Genomic DNA, 26,197 nt, shown 5'->3' with positions numbered 1-26,197 from the left:
ATATTGTTGTGACAATTTTGGTTATTGCTTTAGAACATAGTATTCTTTTATGTGACAAAGTAGGAAGTTATGCTGCTCTCTCAAATGTGAAACATTATTTTGTACCATATGACAAGATCAATATCAATTTCAGCAGTACATTCAATAAATTGCTCCATGGCAGATTTAGCCTAGCTTAGTACAAAGACTGGAGGGAAACACTACTTCACCAAATGTGAAATGTGTCCACCAACTGGAAAGCTGATTTTTAACGCTCTGTATATGCATTTAAAGAGACATTAGTTTAATGAAATGAACAGTTAGCTAAGCAGTTTCCTACCTTCAATCCTGCACTTCTGATCTTTTTCGAATACTTTTATAAATCTGGACAAAACCCAACGAAAGTGAAATTTGGTTACTAGCTAACAAGATACAAAATGCTGAAAGCTTCATTTTTCACATATGTTGAAGACTAACTCTTTACTTTTACATTCAGTTCTTGTGCTAAGCTCAGCTAACCATCATATTGAAAAAAGTATTTGTGTTAAATTCCTGTAATTGTCTAGTATTTCAGACTGTGTTGCAATGGTGATGAAGTTGATTGTTCATGGCAATTATACTAAGAGATTAGCAGTTATTTGTAAAATAATACAATGACGCTACGTTGTATTTATTTTGACAGCTTAAAAATGGTAATGTGTCTTCTCGTATACTTACATTTGATCTATTATTTAAACCTGGTAAATTGAAAACAGTCCTGCAATCAGCATGGCTTCAGGGATGTTGTCATTTCAGTTGTTGTGAGGCTCAGGTGGAAATATCCTGGCAATCTTTCTCCTGAAGGTGACAGGGCCTGATGGAGCCCCAGGGGAGTGACAAGCTTCGTCACTGTGATTAAATCCCACAGCCACTGGTCCCAGTGGGCCTTAATGGCTTTATGAGAGGAACTTGCTGAAACCCATCAGGCAGTGTTCCCATTGAAGTACTCAGCATTGAGCTAATGTTTTAGATTCATGGAATTATAATAACAACACATAGTTCAACACAAGACCATATATCGTATATTGGACATTTGTTCAGTTTAGCTTAGTTTCTGGAAGAATAGCTGTCGTGCTCATATTTCCAACACTGTCAGCTCAATCTATCAGCTGATTTTTAGGCATTCTCACTATTCAGCTTCACCAATTTGATTTGTTGTTGTACGTTTCCACCCTTCTTTAAGCTGTAATTTCAGTCCTACCCTTACTCACCCTGTATTAACCCTTAGCCTCTTGTGTTTATGAGAGCAAAGCCCTGAGTGTGACTCAGCTGCAGGTCTAGGCTTCTTTTCCTGGGTCGTGATGAGGTCGAAGACTCATCAGCGATTTCTATCATACGATCAATGAAAATTGAGATATCAATAATGACAAATATCCTTAATTTTCCATAAATTATTCCTGTCAAATTGATGTAGGTTTTGTATGTGTGTATTTTAGTGCATGTGTTTGTGTATAAGTGTACAGTATGTTAGTATGTGCATGTTGCTTTACCTAACCATAACCCAAAGTTTAGTTATAAACCCAAACAAAAACGGAAGGGCAAAGGTGGCCAATTATTTATAATTATTATTTATATATATTTGCCTCTATTATCATTTGTTTGATGGAACAGTTGGGTATGTAACTTGTTTGAGTAGGATCCAGTCAGGGTGTGAAGATATATATAATACATACAGACCCCACCAATGGCTAACTTAATTGATAGGAACCAATCAAACTGCTACAGCATATCCAAAGCACAAAAAATATTTTTTCTGTTTTTAGGAGTGCAAGATTCCCATCAGGAGAAGATCGTAACAGTATCTGGCGAGGGGATGCTCCACAGCCCAGATTTCCCACGCACGTATCCCAGGAATACCGTGTTGGTCTGGAGACTAGTGGCATCCAGTAACATGAGGATCCAGCTCACCTTTGATGAGAGGTTTGGTTTGGAGGACCCTGAAGATGGCATATGCAAGTAAGAAAATTAAATGCAGTACAATTGTAGATTTCACATCTCAGTATAAATACAAGCAGATAAAATACTATTTTTTGCCTCATAAAGGAAGCATACACGTCTTTGGGAGGACTGTGGCTGATTATCTTACATGTGTTGCTCTATGCTAACAGACTACGCTAACATCCTGATTGATAGCAGTAGACTTGTCAGTGGTTTTTGATTTGATCTGGGATTTGGACTAAATAAAGTGAACTTTGTATTTGTAGGACAGCATTTTGAGTTGTATAATGTATCACATTAATTTGTAAGATGTTTCTCTCCTTTTCTTGTTCCTGTCCTCCAACTAGGCGGGATATCTGGGCATGCACAAAAAATATTGGGATACATAATTTTTCTCTCATGGTCCTCCTCACTGACTGACAAATGTGCCAACCTCCAAACAACTCAAAGTGTATTCTTTAAATGGTTTATATATTTTATTTTGAAAGATAAGAATAAGTAACCCATGCGATGGACTGGCGACCTGTCCAGGTTGTACCCCGCCTTTCGCCCGATGTCAGCTGGGATTTGCTCCAGCCCCCCGCGACCCTGTACGCAGGATAAGCGGTTGACAATGCATGGATGGATGGATGAAGAATAAGTAGCTTTTTTTGTCTAAATGAAATTTTGATCCATTACACTTGATGAGAAGGTTAACCTCCTTCAGCAGTGTATAGTTTTTCATTAAGAGTTTCCTCTGCTTGCTTGGCCAGCTCTCATCAAATGGGGGCTTCCCCAGTTGGGATGCCAGATTAGTGTTGGGCTGGCGTAAAGACGTGTCTTGCCTGTGTTGTAGTCCATCTTTAAAGATTTAGAGTCAGAGTGTGGCCATTTGTGAAATTGCCTTTGGTCGGCTGTGGCAGCTCGTGAATATTGAAAACCCAGCAGCAGAGTGATTTGTTTGCCTGAGACCTCATGATGACATGGTCCAGACCAGCATATTTTACTTGATGTAGTCGATATTTGTAGCTGCTCACATGATTGTTTAAAAGACACATGCCTCATGTGGAAACACATAAACACAATTATACATACACATATACTGTCCATACAATATATCCTCTGCTTTATTGAGGAACCCACTTTCATTACTGCCTGGGTTTGCCTGTTTTGCCATTCAATATAAACAGGGATTCCAAACCTCAATGATCGATTTACCCTCTTTCCATTATGCTCAGTGCCCTGCTGTCAATATATCACAACTGAATGGTGAGCATGGAGGAGGCAAATCAGTTGAAGGTGGAGAAGAATTGGGGGAGGGTGACCTCACTAGTCATTCCTGGAGAGCCCCCTCATGGATAACAAGGTGAATGACAGTTCTCTACCGAGCTGACAAGATGTTGGACATAGCTGCACTCAATGAACATGGTAACTTTTGAGAAATTAAATGTACATATCAGGAAATTAAAAGAAGATGTGGCCATGAATCAGTATGCTTCTGATCTAGTGACAGTTCCTGGTTGTCAGTCTTTCTGCACCCTGTCTGCTCATCAGAAAAAAAGTAAAAAAAACAGTATATGAGTGTAGGTAATGTGAGCCCCCCCTAGCACACCTCTGTGGTGGGACGGGTGAATGTTGACGAACGAGGTTAGTTTTGCTGCTGAAACCCCGTGAGGGAAAGTTCCACAGTGGGGCAGGGTGCAGATTGACTTTTGAGCCGTCCTGCCTTTACAAGACTGCACTAGTCCGCGTCCTCAGGGAGAGTGGCAAGAGACAATAACAACATCCTTTTCCAGGGTCATGCAAGTCATCGCCACGTCTACCGCTCCAGCTCTCACATTCTCTTCGCCCACCCCCACCCCCCATCCCCACACCGTGGCCCAACAGGTTTTGATCAGATCCCCAGATACACACTCTTAGCAGGGTTGGCAGACAGATGAATTCAGCATGCAATCACAAGCAGAAACAGACACACATTCACAAATCTACTTCTATTTTATCTTACTCTTTCCCCTTCTTTTTCTCTTAAATACACATACTGTCCCACATACATACACTCACATAAACAATACTCTAGCCTATAGTCTGCATATCTACTTTATGTTTCATGTGTGTTTACAAATTTATTCACAAATCTGCCCTTAGACCTTCATTTTACTGGTGTTACAGCAAAAGACAACCATAAACAATGTTATTGATACACTGCTCTCACCCTTGTGTCACTGCACAATGTGATGCAAATAAACAAGACTGTAATCTCCTGTCCATTGATTCACAGCAATGGCAGGGGATAAAACAAACAACAGTGGGAGATGTGTTTGGCTCTGGTAGCAAGCCTGAAGCGAGAAGTCTTTGCTAAGATGAGAGAGAAGCTGTGTAGTCGAGATGCTCATCTGCTATTCTGTTTGTCTGTGGCATGATGAAAAGCATTCTTACCAAATCCACTAGAGGAGAGGCATATTGAAGAGGGATTGGTCTTGCTGCTGGTTGGCATGGCAGCAGAGTCGTGCTTGATAGTTCACAGACAGGACTGTTCCCAGAAAGGCACTAATGCTCTGTCTTTAGTCTGAAAGGAGAGGACTAAAAACAGTGTTTGTGTTGCTAATCTGCTTCGTTTTAGTTGTATCTATCAATAATGTACAAGGAAAAAACCTACGTAGGAGAAAGCTTTGTGAATATAAACAGTTTCCTTGCAGTATGCAAGAAGGTAATCCAATGTGGTAGTAGGCTACTGTATATAAGATTCCCTTGTTGCTCTGGTCATGTTCACTGTGACTGTACGTACAGTTTGGTATGTATGTCAGTGCATTTGTAAATCTGAGAAACCGCTGTTGGACATGGTGATTTTGAACACATGGCAATGTGTAATGATCAGGGCGTCCTGCATTATTGATGAGCCATCTGTCAAAGCTCTGGAGCTGTCTGAGGGCTGATTTTCAGAGAGGAAAGATTCTCTCTTCTCTGACCTCCATCGAGAAGGCAGAAAAAACTTAAACTGACATTTCATCCTCTTCCAAAACCATTTCATGCCAGTCTGGTTTGCATTTATATGCAGTTGTCTAACATATGTACATTTAAACTGTGTATGTCTGGTTTTGCCAAAGAACAGTTTCAGTTTTACCTTTCCCAATATGTTTGTTTTGTGCAGATCACAAACTTCCCGTATAACTTTCTAAATCAAAGGCAGCAGAGTCAGTAAATGTATTGACCCCCTCCCCTTCTGTTTATTTAACATCACAGAAAATCCATTTTTAGTCTTGCTCATGTCCCTCCATGTTGTTTTATTGAAACCAGCTTGAACTGAATCTGTCAAGCTTGTGCAAAATGTAAACAATGTCCTTGAAATCCAAATATCCGAATTGGCAGCACTAAATGAGAGGTTAGCGTGCCTGTTGACGCAAATGGCAAAGTGATTAATCCCAGACTGTGAACAGTCAGTGAAACAAGGCTGTATTGAATGCAGTGCAGTCACTGGTTACACACACAGGTATAAATAATAAAGGCTGAACTCCTGAACTGCGTGTCTTAAGTGCTGAGGTTGGTCAATGTTAGCCTTGGCACACGAAAGGAGTCTGGAGCATGGCCATATGCTTCTGCACTTCATAATGTTTACTGGTATTATGGGTTGGCAGGGTGGCCATTGGAGAGAGAGACTGTCATGTAATTACAGGGAAGCAAAGTTTGATCCCCACAACAAACACAATGGTGCTTTTATTTATATTTTTCTCAAATGAATTGAATATTATTGGTATTTTGTTCACATACAATTTCTGATTTTCAGCCACCAGAAGCTTCACGGCAGTTGTCAGTGATTGTTATGTTTATGGACAGAAAAATAATGTATAATTGCAGTTGCAGTCCAGTTACATGGGTAATTCTGACAGTGAAAATGGAAATTTGATTCTAAATACTCCATATAATAAAAGTTAAAAGATAAAAGCACATTATTGTAGAATTAGTGTATCATAGAGCTATTCATAATGTATTTTCTGTTCACACTGATATCTAAAAAAAGTAGTTTATCCAGTACAAAGCAGCAATCATTATGCTGTACTGTCCAACCTGAGAGTTGTCCTTAATACACTGGCAATATCCATTAATTTTTAATTTAATTCAGGCAGTAAATAACAGAAACAAATCTGAGATATTGTAACCTGCTGTTAAAGATATTTATTTTTTCTAATGAGGTTAAACTTTTATTTCCCTGGGTAACTTTGCTGATATTAAACAATCTCAGCTTCAGAAGGGAAAGGCAGAGCTGAGAAGACAGCACCAGGTCAAAAATGAAGGGTGCTAACATTAAAATTCAAATATGCATGTATCAGGGTCTAAATCTACTATATGAAGGATCAAATAAGGCCAGTAGTAGCTGTTAGTTGTGGTATAACTTGGGCAAAGACTATTTCATGATAGCAGAACACAGTCTTCCGAGTGGGCCTGTTAACTGGTGAAGTCTCAGACACTAAACTGATCATTTTCTGCACTTTCTCTGTCTCACTCTACCAGGTACGACTTTGTGGAGATAGAGGACCCGATTGAGAAGACCATCCTGGGTCGCTGGTGTGGGTCACAGTCAGTACCAGCTAGTCACACTTCCAAAGGCAGTCAGATCAGGATCCACTTCATCTCTGATGAGTACTTCCCCTCTGAGCCAGGATTCTGCATCCACTACTCCCTTCTGCCTGTGGTACGTATAGTATCAATTTGCACTGTGAGTAGTTGAGAGCCAAGCTGTCATTAGCTTTTCTCTGCTTCTATCTCCAACTTTAGGGAGTTCACATGGCAGTAAGAAATGCCTCTCCATGCAAGCACAATTGCATTAATTTGCTTGTTACAGAACATGGTGTCTTAATTTGCAATCATCCATTTCTGCTTATCTGTACCGAGGTTTTAAGCACCACTGGGGAGAAATTATGTTTGAGCACTCTGGAACATCTGGCACCTGTACTATCATTTATTATTTAGTTATGAAGATACACACAAACAGCTCTTACACTTATACACAGACAAAACTGTCATGACTGTGGTGAGTACAACCAAGTTGCCAATGTAAAGGTATGGTCACCATTACAAAAATAGATCTACCTACCTATTAGTTCTAAAACGTTAGACAGCACACAACAAATCAAAATATATTCCATTCAAATGGTTTCAAACTCTGATTTTCTCATTTTCTGTGACTAGTATTGTTTCCCTTTTTAAACAACCAAAGTGGTATGTTCTATACTGTTGTACATAAAACCATACAGCCTCTGAACCAGTACTGTATCTATGGATACAGTCAGATGAATCTGACAGATGGGGTGTCTCAGTGTCGCTGACAGCATTGCTTGAGACTCAGATGGAGAAAATAAGTGGTTACACATTCACAAAGAGGTTCTTTGACCTGGAGGGATTCATTCAAGCCCCTGAAATGAAAGTCGGAATTAAGAGATAGAAGTGCTTTTTCAGTAGCGAATTGTCAACCTGCTGTCCGTCTGTTTCATTTTCTGTTTGAGTTTTATCATCACGCCATGGTAGTTCAAAAGTAATACCCCTTTTATGTGTTCTTATAGTACCCCACTTCACAAAGATATCCATGTTATTTAGGACTGAAATATATTTCTGGCAACAAAACACAACAAGGACTGGGGTCCCTTCACTGGTGTTTTCCTAAAGATTATAATCACTAATCTTTCTTTCCGTTCACCTTATAGACTTTTGGCAGATACTTATCCAATAAAATGAAGGGTGTGTGGATAGCATAAGCTTAAGCTCATTCAATACATCATCAGCTTTGCTAAAGCCCAGTGGACATATTTTAACTTGTATCCTTTGTTACTTAGAACCATGGCAATCATCACGACAAGATATGACATGAAAGGACTGAAACCATGCTCTGGATGAATAAAGAGACAATTAATGGCAATCCTTGTTTCCTAATGGTTTGTGGCTCTAGTTAGAACCTTATATCCGTTACAGTAACAATATGGCAACTGGTTGGCGTTAGCCAGCAAGCTAGGCTATTCCCACAGAACGAAAGCGGGGTGGGGAGGGGGGGTATTGAAGTGCAACTATGTACAACGTGCTAATCTGACAACCCAGCTGTATTCTAACGTTAACATAGCTATCCTTATTAGCTATGCTCCTTAGGTGCTTGCTAATAACTTTTTAGAAAGTGGGTCTACGATTATACCCATTTTCCATCCATCCATCCATCCATCCATCCATCGTCAACCGCTTATCCTGCGGGTCTCGGGGTATACCCATTTTAAATATAAAAAAAAAACAATTGAAAATCAAAATGTGGCAGCCAGCCTTGATATTGTGGCAGGCCGCCACAAATAAATCAGTGTATGGTAAAAACTGACATTAATGTTTCATTTATATAGCTAGCTATCAGAAGACATCCCTATGCATATTCATGTCTACAAATCTCTGATTTGTCAGTTGTTTCAAAACTAAGGAGAGCAACCATCTATGATGTCAAGACCCAGTTGAATTGTTGAACAAAATGTGGACAGTGATTCAGAGGTCAAGACACAATGTCCACACTGGACATTGCTACTTGTTCTTTGACTCCATCAGTGAGATAGGGCAATTTTGCCTCCAACAAATGCTAAGTGTTAGTGTTAGAAAATACTTCTGTGTCTGTGTACTTCTAGCCATCTTTATCTTGGTCCATCCTGTTAATATTGCTCATTCTTCTTCACTTTCTTGCTTTTTTGTCCTGTCCTGTTTTTTAGACCACACACACACAATCACACAGCTTTTTTGTCCTGTCCTTGTTTTTTAGACCACACACACACACAGAATCCCTTCGTTGCCCTGACAAAATCCTGGAGATAAACTGAAGAGATGACTGCCATGTTTTAACCTGTCATGTTTTAGTTCTTTTCTCTTGCTTTAAGTAAACAGCTCCACTCCTCATTAATCCCTAATGGCCAGCGGCACTGTGAAATCTGACAAGCACAAATAGGCAACTGAGGTCACTGAGGGTGCTCTATATTCTCTCTGTAACAAAAGCTTTTTTGTTCTTTTATTCTTCATACATGTAATTATTGCATTCAGCCTTCGCCCTTAAAATCCAAAACACCATTGTTGATAGCAGCACTAACTGATATGCTGAAAACATCTCATGCAAAGTATCAAAGCTGTATTTATCAAGATAAAGATGTCTTAAAAGTGAAAAGTCAATCATTACATATAGCCTACTTGCTCCCTGTAGTAAATACACTTAGCTGAATTACTGCAGACTGCTAAATTACTGAGAAAAATTCTCCAGGAATGATCGTTTTCATGTTAGGAAGGAAGATATGAAATAGACTGCAGTAATTTGTGATGTTAAAGCCACAAGCATGGCCTTGTTTTATTTAATGGAGATGAATTCATCCAATGACATTATTAAAAGCAGTTACTCAATACCAAAATCCATGAAGCTGAGGAAAGTGTCCTCTCATGATCAATATTCACTGGATTTTTTTATTTGAGCAGCAGTCCTGTGCTATTGTAAATTCTTCAAATTGGACCATGTACATTCTATGGTGTTGTTTTGTAGTCGTTTTACACATTAATCATCTTAATAATTAGGTCGGGTATCATTTGAAATTTATTTCTTGAAGTTCCATACCCAGCTCTCATTTATCTTGTTAGCTACATTATATAATTCTATGCTGTATGTTGTAGCTTTAAAAAACGTGAGATGTTGTGAAATATTTTAATTTGAAAGTAAAACACCCCACAAAACTGTGGTTGTTTTGGTATTTAAAAGTCAAATTGAACTATTTTGCAGTAGAATGAAACTGCGGTGTTCAAATGTCTGTCACTAACTATATGATGGAACAAGAGCCCGGGTTTGTCTTTCATTTTCCAACTCTAGAAGGTGCGGAAACCATGTGGGGAAATGGGAAGCTTTGGCCTCTGCACATTCAGTCTGGCTTCCCTTTGAACTTTCCTCAGGGTTGAACAGCAGCACTGTGTTTCCTCTGTGGTCAACCAACAGCTACTGGAACCTCATGCCACGCAGGGGCCAGCACTTTAGTTTATATTTAAACAAGCAATAATTTCTCCCCACCACTTCCATCGAATGGAAGGGGTAAAAAAATAAGACCCGGTCTGTAATTCACAGGAAAAGATTTTAGGAAAAGTGAAAGGGTCGAGGCAATGAGGTTGTTAAAACATGGAACAGAGAGAGTGTGTTGAATGGCGTGTGAGGGGTGTTGAGTGGTGGGTCAAAGGAGCAAACAAAACATACATCATTGTATCTGTGAGGTCCCATTTCAGAATTAAAGTCCACTGCTACCCAGGCAAGAAGATTGTTCAACCAGCTTTGTTTATTTTAATGGAGTGAAGAGAGTTTCACTCACACGGACTTGAATAGAGGGAGCTATGAAGTAAGGAATAAAATTCTAGTTAAAGCAGATGGTAATGACTAGCAATGCCATGCAGGAGACTTACCGTTGGCATGATGAAATTGAAGTCTGTTTTTACACCAACCTCAATTACAGTGTGTTGCATTTAGTGAGTGAAAATAACACTTTTTTCACAGACAACCGACCTTGTTGCTTACTCAAAGCTCTCTTGTGCAAGGAAGTGGTTTGCGACTCCATGTAAAAGAGAAGATATTGTTTTTCAGAGCTCTCCCAAGATGCTATTTCAGAATTTTCATCTCAACATAGTTAGCTGAACCTGTCATTTTAGTTACCAGAAATAAGAGCATGTGGTTGTCCTGTGAAAGAACAAAGAGAGCTGGAAATGAGGTAATCACAGCTTGAAAATGAGGTTATTTCTTGAGGGGCAGGGGGTTCAGAGAGTTTGACAATAATAGGAGGTATGTTACAAGCTTTCACCTTTGATTCTGTCTTAGGACATCTGGGAGAATGAAAACACATTCAGCTTTTACCATTTAAAAGCTGCTCTTTTCAAAACACACAACAGTTATACACTGCAATCATATTAAATATCCCTGCTGCTGCCTGTAAATGTTTAGTTACTGCTCATATTGATGTGATGTTCACAGTTGCACATATTTTGGAACATTGGTTCAAACGTACAAACACTGAGTCTCTAATTTCAACTTTCAGCCTGCCTGGGTCTGCTGGCTCAGATATATTTTCATAAAAGATTGACATAAACTGCAACTATCAGTTAACTCCTTTTCTTAAGCCAACTAAAGACTATAAAATGCCAATATATGTTTGAGTTTTATACCTTGAGTCTAAATTTCCAACAGCAAGTTGTTCCTAAGTTCAAATAATTGTAATTTGAGCTTTTAGAGTCTGTAATTTAGTGCTAGATAGTTTGAAATCGTTATCAGAATCCTGTATTTTCCCTGCCATGTAGAAATAAGGAATGTATCTCCAAATGTGCGTAACATCATGTTGTTCTGTTATATACTGCAAAATGTCTTACATACAGAAGACCTAATTCTTAACTACACAATGTTAGCCATCTCAGCTATATTTTAACTGTGGACAGGTTTGTGCAGCGGTGTTCATGAGAGAGAGAGAGGGAGGTAGCGAGCGAGCGAGAGGAGATGCTGCATGAATACGATTTTAAATACACCTAGTAAAAAATAAATAAAATCAATAACGGTCAGTGTTGATAATTGTTCCATATAATCAATATTAATCAATAAAATAGAAAATCAATAATAGTCAGCATTGATAATTGTCCCATATAATCAATATTAATCAATAAAATAGAAAATCAATAGCGGTCAGCGTTGATAATTATCACACTTCACTACCACCCCTCTTCATCCCCAAACAAAGCAGTCGCTCCTGACTTTATTAACTAATATCATATTCATAACAGCAGCAAGGAGTATGTTTTTTACAAAACATTTAACATAATGCCACTGGCTAAAAAAAATAAATAAATAAAGCTAGTAAAACCCGACTTTTGAACTACTGTCATTCTGCACATGTAGCCTGTTTATAAGAGCAGTATTCAGTATTTTTACAAAACATTACGTTAACGCCACTCTCTCCAACGAGTCCAAGCATCAGTGACAGTAGCTGCTGGAGTTTCTTTGTGTATGTGTCACGTTGCTGTGCTGCTTCAGCAGATGCTTCAATAAATTAAATGAATCATTGTTCCCAGTTGAAAGCGTTTACAATAGACAACAATGTTCTTTGCATCTTAGACTGTCAGACAATAATGGCAGTAGTTACTTACAACTGTGGAAAGAACGCCTCTCTCCCTCGTTCTCCTTTCTTCCTTTAGTTTTTGGCTATCAGCGGACATGAACAACAAAGTCCAGTGCTGCTCAGCTGCCGCACAGTCGCACATTCATGTAAAGGATGATGCGTTCAGTAACGCAGTAACGCTGCCAACTTGGATTAGTAACTGCAATAATATTACTGTTTTACAAAAGAAATCCATTGCACTACTAGTTACTGGGAAAAATAATAATATTACAGTAACGCGTTACTGCCCAACACTGTTGTCAACTTATTCAATCCAATACTGTATGTATTCATGCATAAAATCCTTGATGTGAAACTTGACACATGGACACTCCTTTGAATTCATGCCAGCTAGAACTTGGTGGTCCATTTAAGTACTTTGTTCATGAATTTCTTAAATGGGAGGTCTCATCTGCTACTCATAGCTTTATTTACACCATCTTGATGTGTCTCTGAAGGATTGCTTGGCTTCTCTAATTGAAGCTGAGCTTGCAGAGCGTCGCTAATTGGGAGAGTGTTGCACCGTCAACATTCACAAGCTGTTAATAGCTTCCAGTCCACGCTTTTATCTACTTCCAAAGCTCAACTAATAAGAATCACATCTTTTCTCTTTTCTCTGGAAATACAGCTCCGCTCAGAGAAATGACTATTCAGTTTAATCTTACTTATATTTCTGTGAGCCTTTATGACCAGTTCTTTTTCCACAAATATTCTTTTCACATTTGTGTCTGTTTATCTCGGTAGGTGCCAAATAAACCAAAGATATGTTCAGTGGTTGTGAAGGCAGCCTCATTAGAATGAGTCAAATCTGTGGCATGAGCACAGCTGCGCATCAGCTGTATTTTTGTAGCCTGTGGTGCAGCCATGTCAAACCACTGGCATCTTATTTTAAAGTCTACGCCAATGTGACTTGGATTTTGAGTTTATTGCATGGACTTACGCAGTCAATAAATCTTATGGTTGTTTCCTGTGTAACACCTATTATTCAGTGTAAAAATCCCAAAACACTTATGTTTTTTCTGATTAATTGCCTGTACTTTGCCTTCTGTCTACTTGAGGTGAAAAAAGGACTATATCCGTCTTAAATATTGCTGTTGGCTCTACTGGGGGTTGATATAGGTAATGTGAAAAAAACACTTCCAGTAATTACAATAATTTTACTTACAATAAAATATATAAGCCATTTGATGGATAACTTTAAGTAGTAAATAAGAATCAAAACACAATCTTCTCACTGGATTCCTTTCTAATTAACCCCTATAAGTCATCAAAGGGAAGATACAGATTCCTGGAATCATTTTTTTCAAACATTCTTTTCAAACATTTCTGCCTCACCAAAAGCTTAACGACCCAGCTGTCACAATGTTACCTTTTACATGTCAGTCACATAAGATTAGAGGGACCAGCAAGCTGACATGTTGGACAAATGCAGCGTTACAGGACTGAAAGGTTTAACAGATTAGCCTCCTCTCTCATGGGAAGACCAACACCCCAGGTATCAATCTTCTCTGTGACTGCATGCTGTAGCCTGGAGGGCTGGGAGCTTAAAACAAATAACACTACCGTCTATGGGAGAAGGTGACAGCAATGTGGCCATGTCTGAAAACGTAATTCACATTTACCTCTCAACTTCAGTGCATGGAACAATTTCAGATATAGTCAATGTCATACGTACCTCGTTGGAGTTCAGATGTATGGTGACCTTCCTATTTTTTCCCAGCCAGTTAATATAAGTGTGTTATATGTTATATGCAGGAAGACAGTCTATCTGGAAGACAAGAAAATATTTTAGCATTGCTTTGTAGAAAACAATTACTGCTGAAATTTATGAATATATATGCATTAAACATTTAATTTCCTGCATTCTGATGAAATTTTCTGCACCAATTTCCTTTCCTACAATAATTTATGGTGGAAATTATTTTATTTATGTAAAAGGGAAACAAAATTCAGGTGGCAGTTGAAAATCTAAAAACTGTGTCAAGAAGTAAAGGACTGGTTTGTGTGCATTTTGGGGTCATTTTATAATTAGTACTTTGATTTTTTTTTTTACTTAAGTTAAATAAATAAGTGCAAATTGACTTGTCTCAAATCATTTTCATTTGTTATGTAACATTTCTGGTTGCAAGCCATACAGAACATTTTTAACAAATGCTTTCAAAAAGTGGTGGGGACAAAATCGGCCACCTTTTTGGTTAATATTGTAAGATAGCTTACTTCTGTCTTAAAATTTGAAAAATGGACATTATACAAGACTCAAAATGGCCACATTGGAAAAGAGCTACAAATAAATCCATGAACAGGACTGTATGAATGATGGGGACAATATATAAAATATATATATATACACAGTACATATGGAAAAGTGTTGCTCCAATGTATTGTCCAGATTGGGAATGCTTTGCCAAATTTCTTCAGCTCTAGTCACAACTCTTCCACACATTACCAGGTCCAACACATAAAGTTTAAATTGGGCCTCATCTGACCTAGACTGTCATGATTTCTGTTTATCTCAATTCAAGTCCAAACCGCTGTCGCATTTAATGAGCCTGAACCCAATTTAAACCCATTTACAAGGACATAAAATGTACTATTGTAGAGTCAAACTCTCCTTTTTTCACCTCAACAGTTTTTAACATTGTAGAAATACAACACATCTTATCACTGCTGACAAAGTTGTTCCTTCTGTGTAATTTTACTGTTTCGGTACCTAGAGCAAAGTAAATGTCACAGAAAATGGCTACTCTGTAAAAATCCTGAGGCAGTTTGTGCAATGAGGTGGTTTTGGGTATGGAAGCTATAGCATATATATATATATATATATATATATATAACTAACTAACTTACTTTTCGGTAAAACTTTATAAGACAGCCCTGATTTACAGGGTAATTTCTTTGTATGAATAAATCGCTGTGTTATCAAGTGTTACCAACTTTTTCAGTGAACAGGTCCATCAAAAGTTGAAGTTAATGAGAGCAGGACCATCTCATTCATTTTCCTGTTGTAACCCTATAGGTAAATACTATGTACTGAATAAATTACTTTTCATTCATGTGTGTCTCTCTATCTCATCTGCTGGTATTCCTACAGAGTGTATCAGAACCCGAAGTCCCTGAAGTTCTCCCACCATCCCTGCAGGGTATTGAGGAGTTGTCAGAGGCTGTGGCAGGGCTGACCACTGTGGAAGAGGTCATGAAGTATCTGGAGCCAGAGCGATGGCAGGTGGATATGGAGGAGTTGTACAAACCTACATGGCATGTGCTGGGGAAATCTTTTATCCATAATAAGAAAGCCAGAGGTAGGACATTTTTAACATGTACATTACAATTAAATTAAATTAAAAAGTTGAGATACAATAATTTACAAATGCCACTGAATATAAATTCAAACTACTACTAAGAGTGTAATTTGTGTTATAAAAACATGTGAGAACTGCAAACCGAAGTCCAGTTGCCATTAACTTTAACCTTCTTTGGATAACTATGACCTGGATCACTGAGAACCTTCATTGACATTGAGAACTGCAAAGTTTGTTTCGAGAGAAAATGATTCTGATAATGTCTTCTCTGTGTCTTTGAGGAGGAGTTGATCTTAATCTATTAAGGGAGGAAGTTCGACTGTACAGCTGCACTCCACGCAACTTCTCTGTGTCCTTGCGTGAGGAGCTAAAGAGGACAGATGTCATTTTCTGGCCAACCTGCCTCCTGGTGAAACGCTGTGGTGGAAACTGTGCCTGCTGCTCCCACCGCTGCTACGACTGCCAGTGTGTTCCCACCAGGGTCACAAAGAAATACCATGAAGTAAATATCAATTTGATCATTAAAGGGTTAGGGTTATTTATTTACAGTATTTGAATATTTTAATTAATACTAGTTTTAATTATTGCTAGAATCAAACATTTTAGAGGTTAAATTTATATACAGGTGCTGGTTATATAATCAGAATATCATCAAAAAGTTGATTTATTTCAGTAATTCCATTCAAAAAGTGAAACTTGGATATTATATTCATTACACAGACTGATATATTTCAAATGTTTATTTCATTTAATTGTGATGATTACAACTGAAAACTAATGAAAATCCCAAATTCAGTATCTCCCCGAAAATTTGAATATTACTTAAGACCAATACTAAAAAAGGATTTTTAGAAATGTTGGCCAACTGAAAAGTATGAACATGAAAAGTATGAGCACGTACAGCACTCAATACTAAGTTGGGGCTGCTTTTGCCTGAATTACTGCAGCAATGCGGCGTGGCATGGAGTCGATCAGTCTGTGGCACTGCTCAGGTGTTATGAGAGCCCAGGTTGCTCTGACAGTGGCCTTCGGCTCTTCTGCATTGTTGGGTCTGGCGTATCGCATCTTCCTCTTCACAATACCCCACAGATTTTCTATAGGGTTAAGGTCAGGCGAGTTTGCTGGCCAATTAAGAACAGGGATACCATGGTCCTTAAACCAGGTACTGGTAGCTTTGGCACTGTGTGCAGGTGCCAAGTCCTGTTGGAAAATTAAATCTGCATCTCCATAAAGTTGGTCAGCAGCAAGAAGCATGAAGTGCTCTAAAACTTCCTGGTAGACGGCTGCATTGACCTTGGACCTCAGAAAACACAGTGGACCAACACCAGCAGATGACATGGCACCCCAAACCATCACTGACTGTGGAAACTTTACACTGGACTTCAAGCAACGTGGATTCTCTGCCTCTCCTCTCTTCCTCCAGGCTCTGGGACCTTGATTTCCAAAGGAAATGCAACATTTACTTTCATCAGAGAACATAACTTTGGACCACTCAGCAGCAGTCCAGTCCTTTTTGTCTTTAGCCCAGGCGAGACACTTCTGACGCTGTGTTTTGTTCAAGAGTGACTTGACACAAGGAATGCGACAGCTGAAACCCATGTCTTGCATACATCTGTGCATGGTAGTTCTTGAAGCACTGACTCCAGCTGCAGTCCACTCTTTGTGAATCTCCCCCACATTTTTGAATGGCTTTTGTTTCACAATCCTCTCCAGGGTGCAGTTATCCCTATTGCTTGTACATTTTTTTCTTTCATTTTCATTCTTTTCCTTCCCTTCGCCTCTCTATTAATGTGCTTGGACACAGAGCTCTGTGAACAGCCAGCCTCTTTAGCAATGACCTTTTGTGTCTTGCCCTCCTTGTGCAAGGTGTCAGTGGTCGTCTTTTGGACAGCTGTCAAGTCAGCACTCTTCCCCATGATTGTGTAGCCTACAGAACTAGACTGAGAGACCATTTAAAGGCCTTTGCAGGTGTTTTGAGTTTATTAGCTGATTAGAGTGTGGCACCAGGTGTCTTCAATATTGAACCTTTTCACAATATTCTAATTTTCTGAGACTTACTTTACTGATTTTGGGGTTTTCATTAGTTGTTATAATTATCAAAATTAAAATGAATGAACACTTGAAATATATCAGTCTGTGTGGAATGAATGTATACATTATACAAGTTTCACTTTTTGAATGGGATTACTGAAATAAATCAACTTTTTTGATGATATTCTAATTATATGACCAGCACCTGTATATATTGAAATGGGTTTTACATTTAGACTGGATTTTAAAAATCCAGCTTTGGTTAGGTCTTTAATCAGTTAAAAAAAGTAGCCTCTGCTCTGCTCTAAGAAAACAGAGCAAAGTGATATCCAAAGAAACCCAACCAGTAGCAGAATATCCAATGACAAAAACCATCATAATGTACAGATTTTATGAAACTTGCAAAATCACAGCGCATTTTAACAAGATATCTCAGACAAAGGGAAACAGCAGGTTATCACAGTTTACTATATTCAAAGGAATCTAGAGCTTTTCCCCCACTGGCAACAAAGACTAGGATTGGCAATGTTGATTGATCCCTCTGTACAGTTTAATATTTACCCTTGCACTAACCTTAGACCAAATATCAACTTTACATACAAGATAATGTCATGAAAAAAACATTGAATTTTTACCTTATGCCGGGCTCTAAGAAAAGCAATCTTGACACTACAGTGCAAAATACTACAATAATTGTATTTCTTTGTCAGTTTAACACTTGGCTTTGGATTTTATTGCCAGTCACCTGAATGGCTTGGGAAATTAGATTTGTAAGCTAGAAATGTAAGCATCTGATTAGATTATCTTTTTTTGTGAAATGGGCCATAACGGTCAATTTTGTCCTTCAGTGAAAAGAATCCTCAAAACCAAATGTTTTCAAAAAGTATTTACACAAACTGGTTTCATTTTTGAATACCATAACCACTGAGCATGCTTTAAATGAAGTGTTTGATGTCCAGCTGTTAACTAAAACATCCTCATTTTTGACAGGTTCTGCTGTTGAAACACCGAAGCGGTGGCAGAGGCCTGCAGAAGTCCATGACTGATGTTCCCTTGGAGCACCATGAGGAGTGTGCCTGTGTGTGTAAAGATGACTGGGACTGACCTCAGACATGTGTAATAGCTGCCACTGGAATCACACAGAACGTTGAATGAACCTCTGTCGTTGATGCAATGTTCTATTTCTCATCCACTTCCACTGGAAGCTAACAAGATTCTCCCTTCATCCTGTTGTCCTTTCGCTAATTGGATTATCGAGAACAGACTGGAATCTAATAAATCTCCTGGATGGATTTGACTGCTGTGGAATACTAATATTGTACTCTGAGTGCATTTTAGAGAGACAAAAAGTAACTGGAGCAGATTTGGACTATTACCTATGTGCTCTGAACACTATATTCTTCAGCTCCTCAGAGATAAGAACAGTGAGGCATTTTGCCTCTTCTTGGGGTCTTTTTTAAAGTTCAGCCAGCATGGGCTGATACTGTCTTGGAACATGGGAGAGTATGTACTTAAAAGTGAGTTGGCTCCAGTTGCCATGCTCCCCCTGCCCCTCAATTATTACCATCAAGGCATAGAAAGGTGCATTTTCATGAGCAGTTTTCCTTTGCCCCTCTCTGTTTTTACCACAGATTTAATTTGTGGTGAAACAGAGCCATATCATCGCTGAAATGCCCTGCTAATAAGACTGTATTATGTGTAAATATTTCATTTACATTTCTTTTCTGTACTATCGTGACTTTTCTACCAAAGATTCTCAAGGAGAGGATGAACTTGGACATGTAGAATCAGTTAGCAGTTGTTCATTACAACTCTTCATTCGACCCATCTCAGCAATGTCAAATCTGCTTGCTTCAGGAATGCCTAGCGTCAAGCAATTCTTGCTACATTTCGTATTGCTCATATTAAATATTTATTTGTTTAATTAAAGTGGAGTTTAGGTCCAAAATGTCTTGTTTGCTACATGTGTCACTGTACGGTAGTATTAGCCTCCAGTTTTCATTGTTAGTCATTTTACATTGTGCCATGGATGTTTTCCATTTTCTGTATGCCAAAGTTATTCATCTTTACTTTTGCAATAACTGTATGTGTTTTTCATTGTGCTGAACATCAAAAATAAATTCTTCCATTTCTAATTGGAGGGCCATTACTTGGGCCTGGTTAACAGTGAAAAATCTCAACAGAGAAGATAGAAAAGATGATTTTAAATTAACAATAGTAAAACCATTTCCAAATCATTGCATTTACCTTAGTCCTAAAGCAAAGATTCCCACTGCTGGACATGAGTTTAAAGATGTCGCTGGCAGAAATGATGGTAATATTTGTAAAAAAAAATAAAAAAAAACAACTGTTAAATAAAGTAGTTTGAGAGGTTGTCTGTGAAGTATAGAAGCTCAATGTATATCTTTCTGCAATTCAAATAGGGTGAAAAGCATTGGAGAAATGTGACTCAAGAACCCAACCCTCCAGTGTAACAGTCATATGTGCAATATATTCCTCTTAGCAAAATCAGCAACATTACATAGTAAGTATATAAGGTTTAAATGAATGAGCTGTGGGGGAGGATATAAATTTACATGGGGTATGTTGCCTTAAATTATTAATCAGATTTTCTTTCAACATAAATGGGATTTAATAACAGTATTTCTCTCTAATTGCAGTTTACAAGTACTTTACAGAAAATCCACAACTAGGGTAAAACATACAAAAACTGGGCTGAACGATTAATCGTTTTCAAATCCAAATTGCGATGTGAAAGAACATATCTAATTGTGAAGATGGTGATTAAAATGTAGGTTAATTATACAACACATCTGACCCGTTTTAAACAGTCATGCAGTTACAAATTCTTTCCGTTGTCATCCTTGTGACAGACTTGCTAACCAGTCACAAGCGCCATACGCCTCCTGTTATGGCCCTACTCACCAGAGTGGGCACAGGGCGTATACATTTTACAACAATAAACAAAATTTGAGGAAAATTTGGGATAATGGCATCAGGCGAACTGACACGGGCAGCGGCTGTGCCACGATTATGTCCGGTGTCAACTCACACTAAAGTGTTTCAGCAGCGGAGAGTTTAGTCTGCCCTACGTTGTTTACGGGTGATTCTGTGTGCTTCAACTATTGATGACAGCTTTCTGTAGGCCCGTTCCGCTCTGTGCACAGCTACGCCCACATGGAGCATTTCAGAATAAGAGTGTTTTGCCTGCCTGAAATTACTGACTTGTTCAGATTTTGTTAATTTGTTCAGTTGCCCTTGCTTTTTGTGTTTCTCCTATGGTTAAGTAGGCTATGTTTTGTCCGTTTTTTGATGATACGAGTGTGCACAGCTTTTTTTTGCCATTGTTTTATTTGTGCAATGTGCACACCTAATAATCTACAGTACAGAATTCAGGCCATTAGGTTTTAATGTTTTAACTTACATAGTATCATCTGCAAAGAAAAAAATTTATGATGTTTCCAAGTTGCCACATCCCACTTAAATATCCAGATTTGTCCTGATGGGATTCTTCAGTGCCTCAATAATGCACCAAAATCACACTAAAGGGGCTCACATTGCGCCATATTTGTAACTGTGTAATTTCGAACTTGTAGGATTGCAAGCAAACCATTAAACCTAAATAGTAAGCACTTTTTTCCTAAGCCTTATCTATTTTTTTTCTGGATTTCACAAGCTCCTTATCAGACACTGAGCAGTGTTGTTCATTCTCCCCTCGGCCATCAGGTCACTCAGGAGGAGGTTCTCATTTGTCCATCTCACGCTGCTGTCCTGGACAATTATTCTGATCTAATGTGCGCCCTGGCAGGCATCTGCGGTGACGCCAGATGCTACTGCATAAACCCACCGGCTCTCAGTGTGGTTTTTGTAATATTAAACAGACTGGCTTCCTTTGTCGGTGCAGTGTGTCTTTGTAGAGGAAACCTCAAGATGGCACAAGGTGTGACACAGCATGGGGAGTTGGTCTGGCTCTAAGTAAGTTTGTGTTTGTGTATGCGTGAGTGTGGATGTGTGCAACTATAGTCCTGCACTTCTGCTCTTTGTCTCCTTCACTGTCAAACCAAAGTAGTCTCAGTCAGACTAGACCACAGCACTATAGTGCAATTTAAGTGTCTCTACTTAACCCAAGAATCAACGTTTTTATTTAAAAAAATAAAATCTTAAAGTGCACGCAAAAACATTTTGCCCAAAAAAATCCAAAACCTGAGTAACTAGCATGAATATTAAACAAAAAGAGGTGAAACATTTCTAACAAGAAATTCAAACTGCACTGGTCCTGTGCAGTACAGTTCATAATACAGAGTGCAGACACTAAGCACCAAAGGTGTTAACAAATAACAAAATTCACAGAATCTCACTGACTAAAGTCTTTTAATGCTTTTAGAGTGTGACACTTGCTCTGTCCAAAGGCTGACAGTCTCTTCCTGCCTCCTCTACGCATGAATCCTCTCTACAACAGGAACAACAAACTCAGCTGTAACATCTCCTCCTACACAGACTTGTTGAATGAAATCATAGGTCTAACCTCTAATACATTACAGGTTTGACCTTTCCTCTGCATATCTGAAAGGCTGAAAAGTTGGAGCCTCCTACCTCTTTACAGAAATACAAAATAATAAATCCAAACTCTGTGCAGTGCGGCACAGATATAATATTTGTCCCTGACATTTTTCTATAACTGGACAGGTCAGTGTGGAAGTTTGACCATTTTTTATCTTATGTGGTTCCTTTACTGCTCAGACAAATCCATTTTAATGTATCCGTGACTATTTTGTTACAGACGTGAAAAATTCTCATAATATTACTACTTTATTCCCATAATATTGCAACTTTATTCTCATAATATTACTACTTTATTCTCATAATATTATGACTTCATTCTCATAATCTCAAAATCTTTTTATCCTCATTATGGCCCTAATACTCCATCGTAATAAATACATCATATCATGAAATATCCCCTGCGATGGACTGGCGACCTGTCCAGGGTGTTCCCCGCCTTTCACCCGATGTCAGCTGGGATTGGCTCCAGCCCCCCGTGACCCTGTACGCAGGATAAGCAGTTGACGATGGATGGATGGATGGATGGATGGACACAACAGCTTTTGCAAGAATAAAACATGAATCGCCACTTTTGTTAAAATGAAGGTTGAACAGGAGGCTGTGATGCACAGGAGAAATGAGAAATGAGTAATCTGACGTCTACTGCATGACAGGCCGAATAATAAGTTAAAACAGACCAGTCTGATGTGTCAACCCGTTCTCACTCCCCAACTCGTCACATATGGACACATGGTCAAGTTTGTAACGCACTGGGGATCCCTATAGTGTCACAGTTCAACGCATTAGGGGAAGCCCTGTAGCGTCAGTTTTACGGTAAAGGTAGGTATATGATATTTCACAGAAAAGACTGAGTAAGGAAGGGGTTGGGATGGATGGAGGGCCAGAACCCGACTTTGAATCAGGAGAGCGGTGCTCGTGGCACGTGTGAAACAAAAAGTTAACATTCAGTATTTTTATTTAAGTTATGCAAGTTAGGTAAGTTGACGTAAGTGACGTAAGTCAACTTACGTGTTAACTGACATATGTAGTTCTTTTAACCCAAACCATGATCTTTTCCTAACCATAACCAAGTACTTTGTGTGCCTAACCAAATTGCAGCGTTTCACAACTTTAATAACATGCATTTTCAAAACGGTGTTCGTAACGCTAACGTCTAACCGGACATTGCATATTTATTGTTGCTTAGCGTTGTTAACTTGACCGCGGAGCCCTAAACATGTAAAAATGACGCAAAAGTGGTACCCAGGGTGTTAAAAGGCGACGCCAAAGGGCCTGGACCAATATGTGACGAGTCGGGAGTGAGAATGTGTTGGATCAGAATCAGAATCAGAATCAGCTTTGTTGCCAGGTATGTGCACACATACGAGGAATTTGACTCCGGATTGTAAAGTGCTCACGATTTGCTAACTTATACAATAATACAATACATTTACATTAATTCATTTAGCTGATGCTTTTATCCAAAGCAACTTACAATTGCTATATATGTCAGAGGTCGCACGGCTCTGGAGCAACTAGGGGTTAAGTGTCTTGCTCAGGGACCCCAATAACACCACAATAACACAATAATACAGTAATAAAAGTAATAAAACAGTAATAAAAGCAAACACAGGCAACAGTACAGAGAACACATGTATATACACTATAAACAAAACAAAATAGATTGAGACAATAGTGCAAAATGCAATGAGCAAAGGATGCAGGAGTAAATTATTATTACCATTATTGATATTATAATGTAAATGTCGGATGTGGATGTGATATACAGGTGCAAAGGTTTTGGCTTACAGTGCTTTGTAGCGCCTAACAGTGGAGAGAAGTTGGAACAGATTGTCACTGGAATTAAATTGATCTGTAGTGATGTTTCCTGCCCGTTTCCTGACTCCTGAAGTCCTGAATTGAGGCGCAGGAAGTACATCCTCTGCTGGGCCTTTTTGATGATGGTGTCAGTGATGGGCTTTCATTTTAGGTCCTGGGATAGTTTCTTAGATTTCTTAGATTAGATTCTATAGTTGTTCCCAGAAACCTGAAGGATTCCACAGCAGACACAGGGCTGCTGAGTATGGTGATGGCGAGCAGAGTGGGGGTGCTCCTCCTGAAGTCCACGGTCATCTCCACAGTTTTGAGCATGTAAAGCTCCAGGTTGTTCTGGCCGCGCCAGAGAGTCAGGCCGATGACCGTTGTGTCGTCAGCAAACTTCAGGAGTTTGACAGATGGGTCTCCTGAGGTGCAGTTGTTGGTGTAGAGGGAGAAGAGCAGTGGGGAGAGCACACACCCCTGGGGGGCGCCAGTGCTAATAGTCCAGGTGCTGGATGTGATGTTCCCCAGTCTCACCTGCTGACTCCTGTCAGTCAGGAAGTTTGTGATCCACTGACAGGTGGAGGCTGGCACAGTGAGCTGGGTGAGTTTGGTGCTGAGGAAGTCCGGGATGATGGTGTTGATTGCCGAGCTGAATTCCACGAACAGGATCCTTGCATATGTCCCTGGAGAGTCGAGGTGTTGCAGGATGTACTGCAGTCCCAATTTGACTCCATCATCTACTCACCTGTTAGCCCTGTAAGCAAACTGCAGGAGGTGCAGCAAGGGGCCTGTAATGTCCTTCAGGTGGGCCAACACCAGTCTTTCAAAGGTTTTCATGACTACAGATGTCAGGGCGACAGGACTGTTGTCATTTAGTCCAGAGATGGAGGGTTTTTTGGGGACCGGGATGATTGTGGAATGTTTGAAGCAGGAGGGAACTTCACACAGCTCCAGTGATCTGTTGAAGATCTGTGTCAGGATGGGTGTCAGCTGGTCTGTGCAGATTTTCAGGCAGGAGGGTTACACACTGTCGGGGCCAGGAGCCTTCCTGATCTTCTGCTTTTGGAAGAGCTGGTGCACATCCTCTTCACAAATCGTGAGTGCAGGTGAGGTGTCGGAGAGGGCGGGTGAGAGTGTGGCAGTCGTGGGAAGGTGACCTACAATAGAAACCATTCAGCTTGTCAGCCAGTCGTTGAGTACGAGCAGTGTTGGGGGATGGTCTCCTGTAGTTAGTAAGTGTCCGCAGGCCTCTCCACACTGACGCAGGATGCAGGGTTGCTGGCTGTGAAACTGTTTCCTAGCTTTTCAGCGTAGTACCTCTTAGCTGCTTTGATATCTTTAATCAGTGTTCCTGGCCTGGTTGTACAGGACTCTGTTCCCACTTCTGAAGGCCTCCTCTTTGGTCTGACGGAGCTGCCTATGTTTCGCTGTGAACCAGGGTTTTTCATTGTTGTATGTGCAGAAGGCTTTAGTCTGCACACACGTCCTCAAAAAAACTGATGTAAGATGTCACAGTGTCAGTTATTTCATCCAGGTCATTGGCTGCAGCCTCAAAAACACTCCAGTCAGTGCAGTCAAAGCATGCCTGTAAATCCAGCTTTGACTCATTGGTCCATCTTTTCACACACTTAACAGGTTTAGCAGATTTCAGTCACTGTCTGTATGTCGGGATAAGATGAACCTGACTGTGATTAGAGAGTCCTAAGGGTACATGGGTAACAGAGCGATTGGCGTCTTTTAATGTAGTGTAGCAGTGGTCCAGTATGTTAGTGTCCCTGGTGGGACACTTAATATGCTGTCTGTACTTTGGGAGTTCATGGCTGAGGTTTGCTCCATTGAAGTCCCCGAGAACAATGAGCAGGGATGTTTTTTTCTCAACGCTATTTATCTGGTCGACCTTACTAACTCGGGCCTGAGGTGGAATGTAAACAGCGACCAGAACAAATGAAGAAAACTCCCACGAATAAAAAGTGTGAATAAAAAGGTTTACAGTTTATGAATAATGTCTCTAAGTGAGGGCTGCATGATTTCGTCAACACTGTGACATCTATACACCAACCTTCGTTTATGTAGAGACAGAGTCCTCCACTCCTTGTTTTTCCCATGAGCTCCGTTACGCGATCCACGCGGAAAAGATTAAATCCTGGTAGGTGAAGTGCGCTGTCTGGGATATGCTCTGTGAGCCAGGACTCGGTAAAGCAGAGGACGGCAGATCTGCAGAAGTCCGAGTTAGCTCTGCTGAGGAGGAGCAGTTCATCCATTTTGTTGGCCAGAGAGTGGACATTCGCCAGGTTTATAGAAGGGAGCGCAGTGCAAAAACCCCGCTGTCTCAGTTTAACCAGAGTAACAGCACGTTTTCCTGCTGGCGCTCCTCCAACTAATAACTCTGGGAAAGTTTCA

General features: G+C 39.6%; 1 protein-coding gene across 3 annotated transcripts in view; it reads left to right on the top strand.

Moving 5' to 3' along the window:
* The window catches only part of pdgfc (platelet derived growth factor c), a 49,253-nt gene extending 29,684 nt beyond the window's left edge, over positions 1-19,569 (top strand). Inside the window, exons 2-6 of one of the 3 annotated variants that reach the window (XM_046031630.1) lie at positions 1,782-1,974; positions 6,442-6,622; positions 15,196-15,403; positions 15,688-15,905; positions 18,425-19,569. In XM_046031630.1, the coding sequence (XP_045887586.1) occupies positions 1,782-1,974; positions 6,442-6,622; positions 15,196-15,403; positions 15,688-15,905; positions 18,425-18,538 (914 nt within the window). In that variant the 3' untranslated portion in view covers positions 18,539-19,569. Of the gene's footprint in view, positions 1-1,781; positions 1,975-2,976; positions 3,302-6,441; positions 6,623-15,195; positions 15,404-15,684; positions 15,906-18,424 lie in introns of those variants that run through there. The other 2 variants (XM_046031629.1, XM_046031631.1) reach the window with 2 other exon arrangements.
* The last annotated feature ends 6,628 nt before the right edge of the window (positions 19,570-26,197 follow it).

This window comes from Micropterus dolomieu, linkage group LG19 (assembly GCF_021292245.1).
Source record: "Micropterus dolomieu isolate WLL.071019.BEF.003 ecotype Adirondacks linkage group LG19, ASM2129224v1, whole genome shotgun sequence".
Lineage (NCBI taxonomy): Eukaryota > Metazoa > Chordata > Actinopteri > Centrarchiformes > Centrarchidae > Micropterus > Micropterus dolomieu.
Note: the sequence above shows the minus strand (reverse complement) of the source record. Positions and strands in the feature narration are given on the sequence as shown.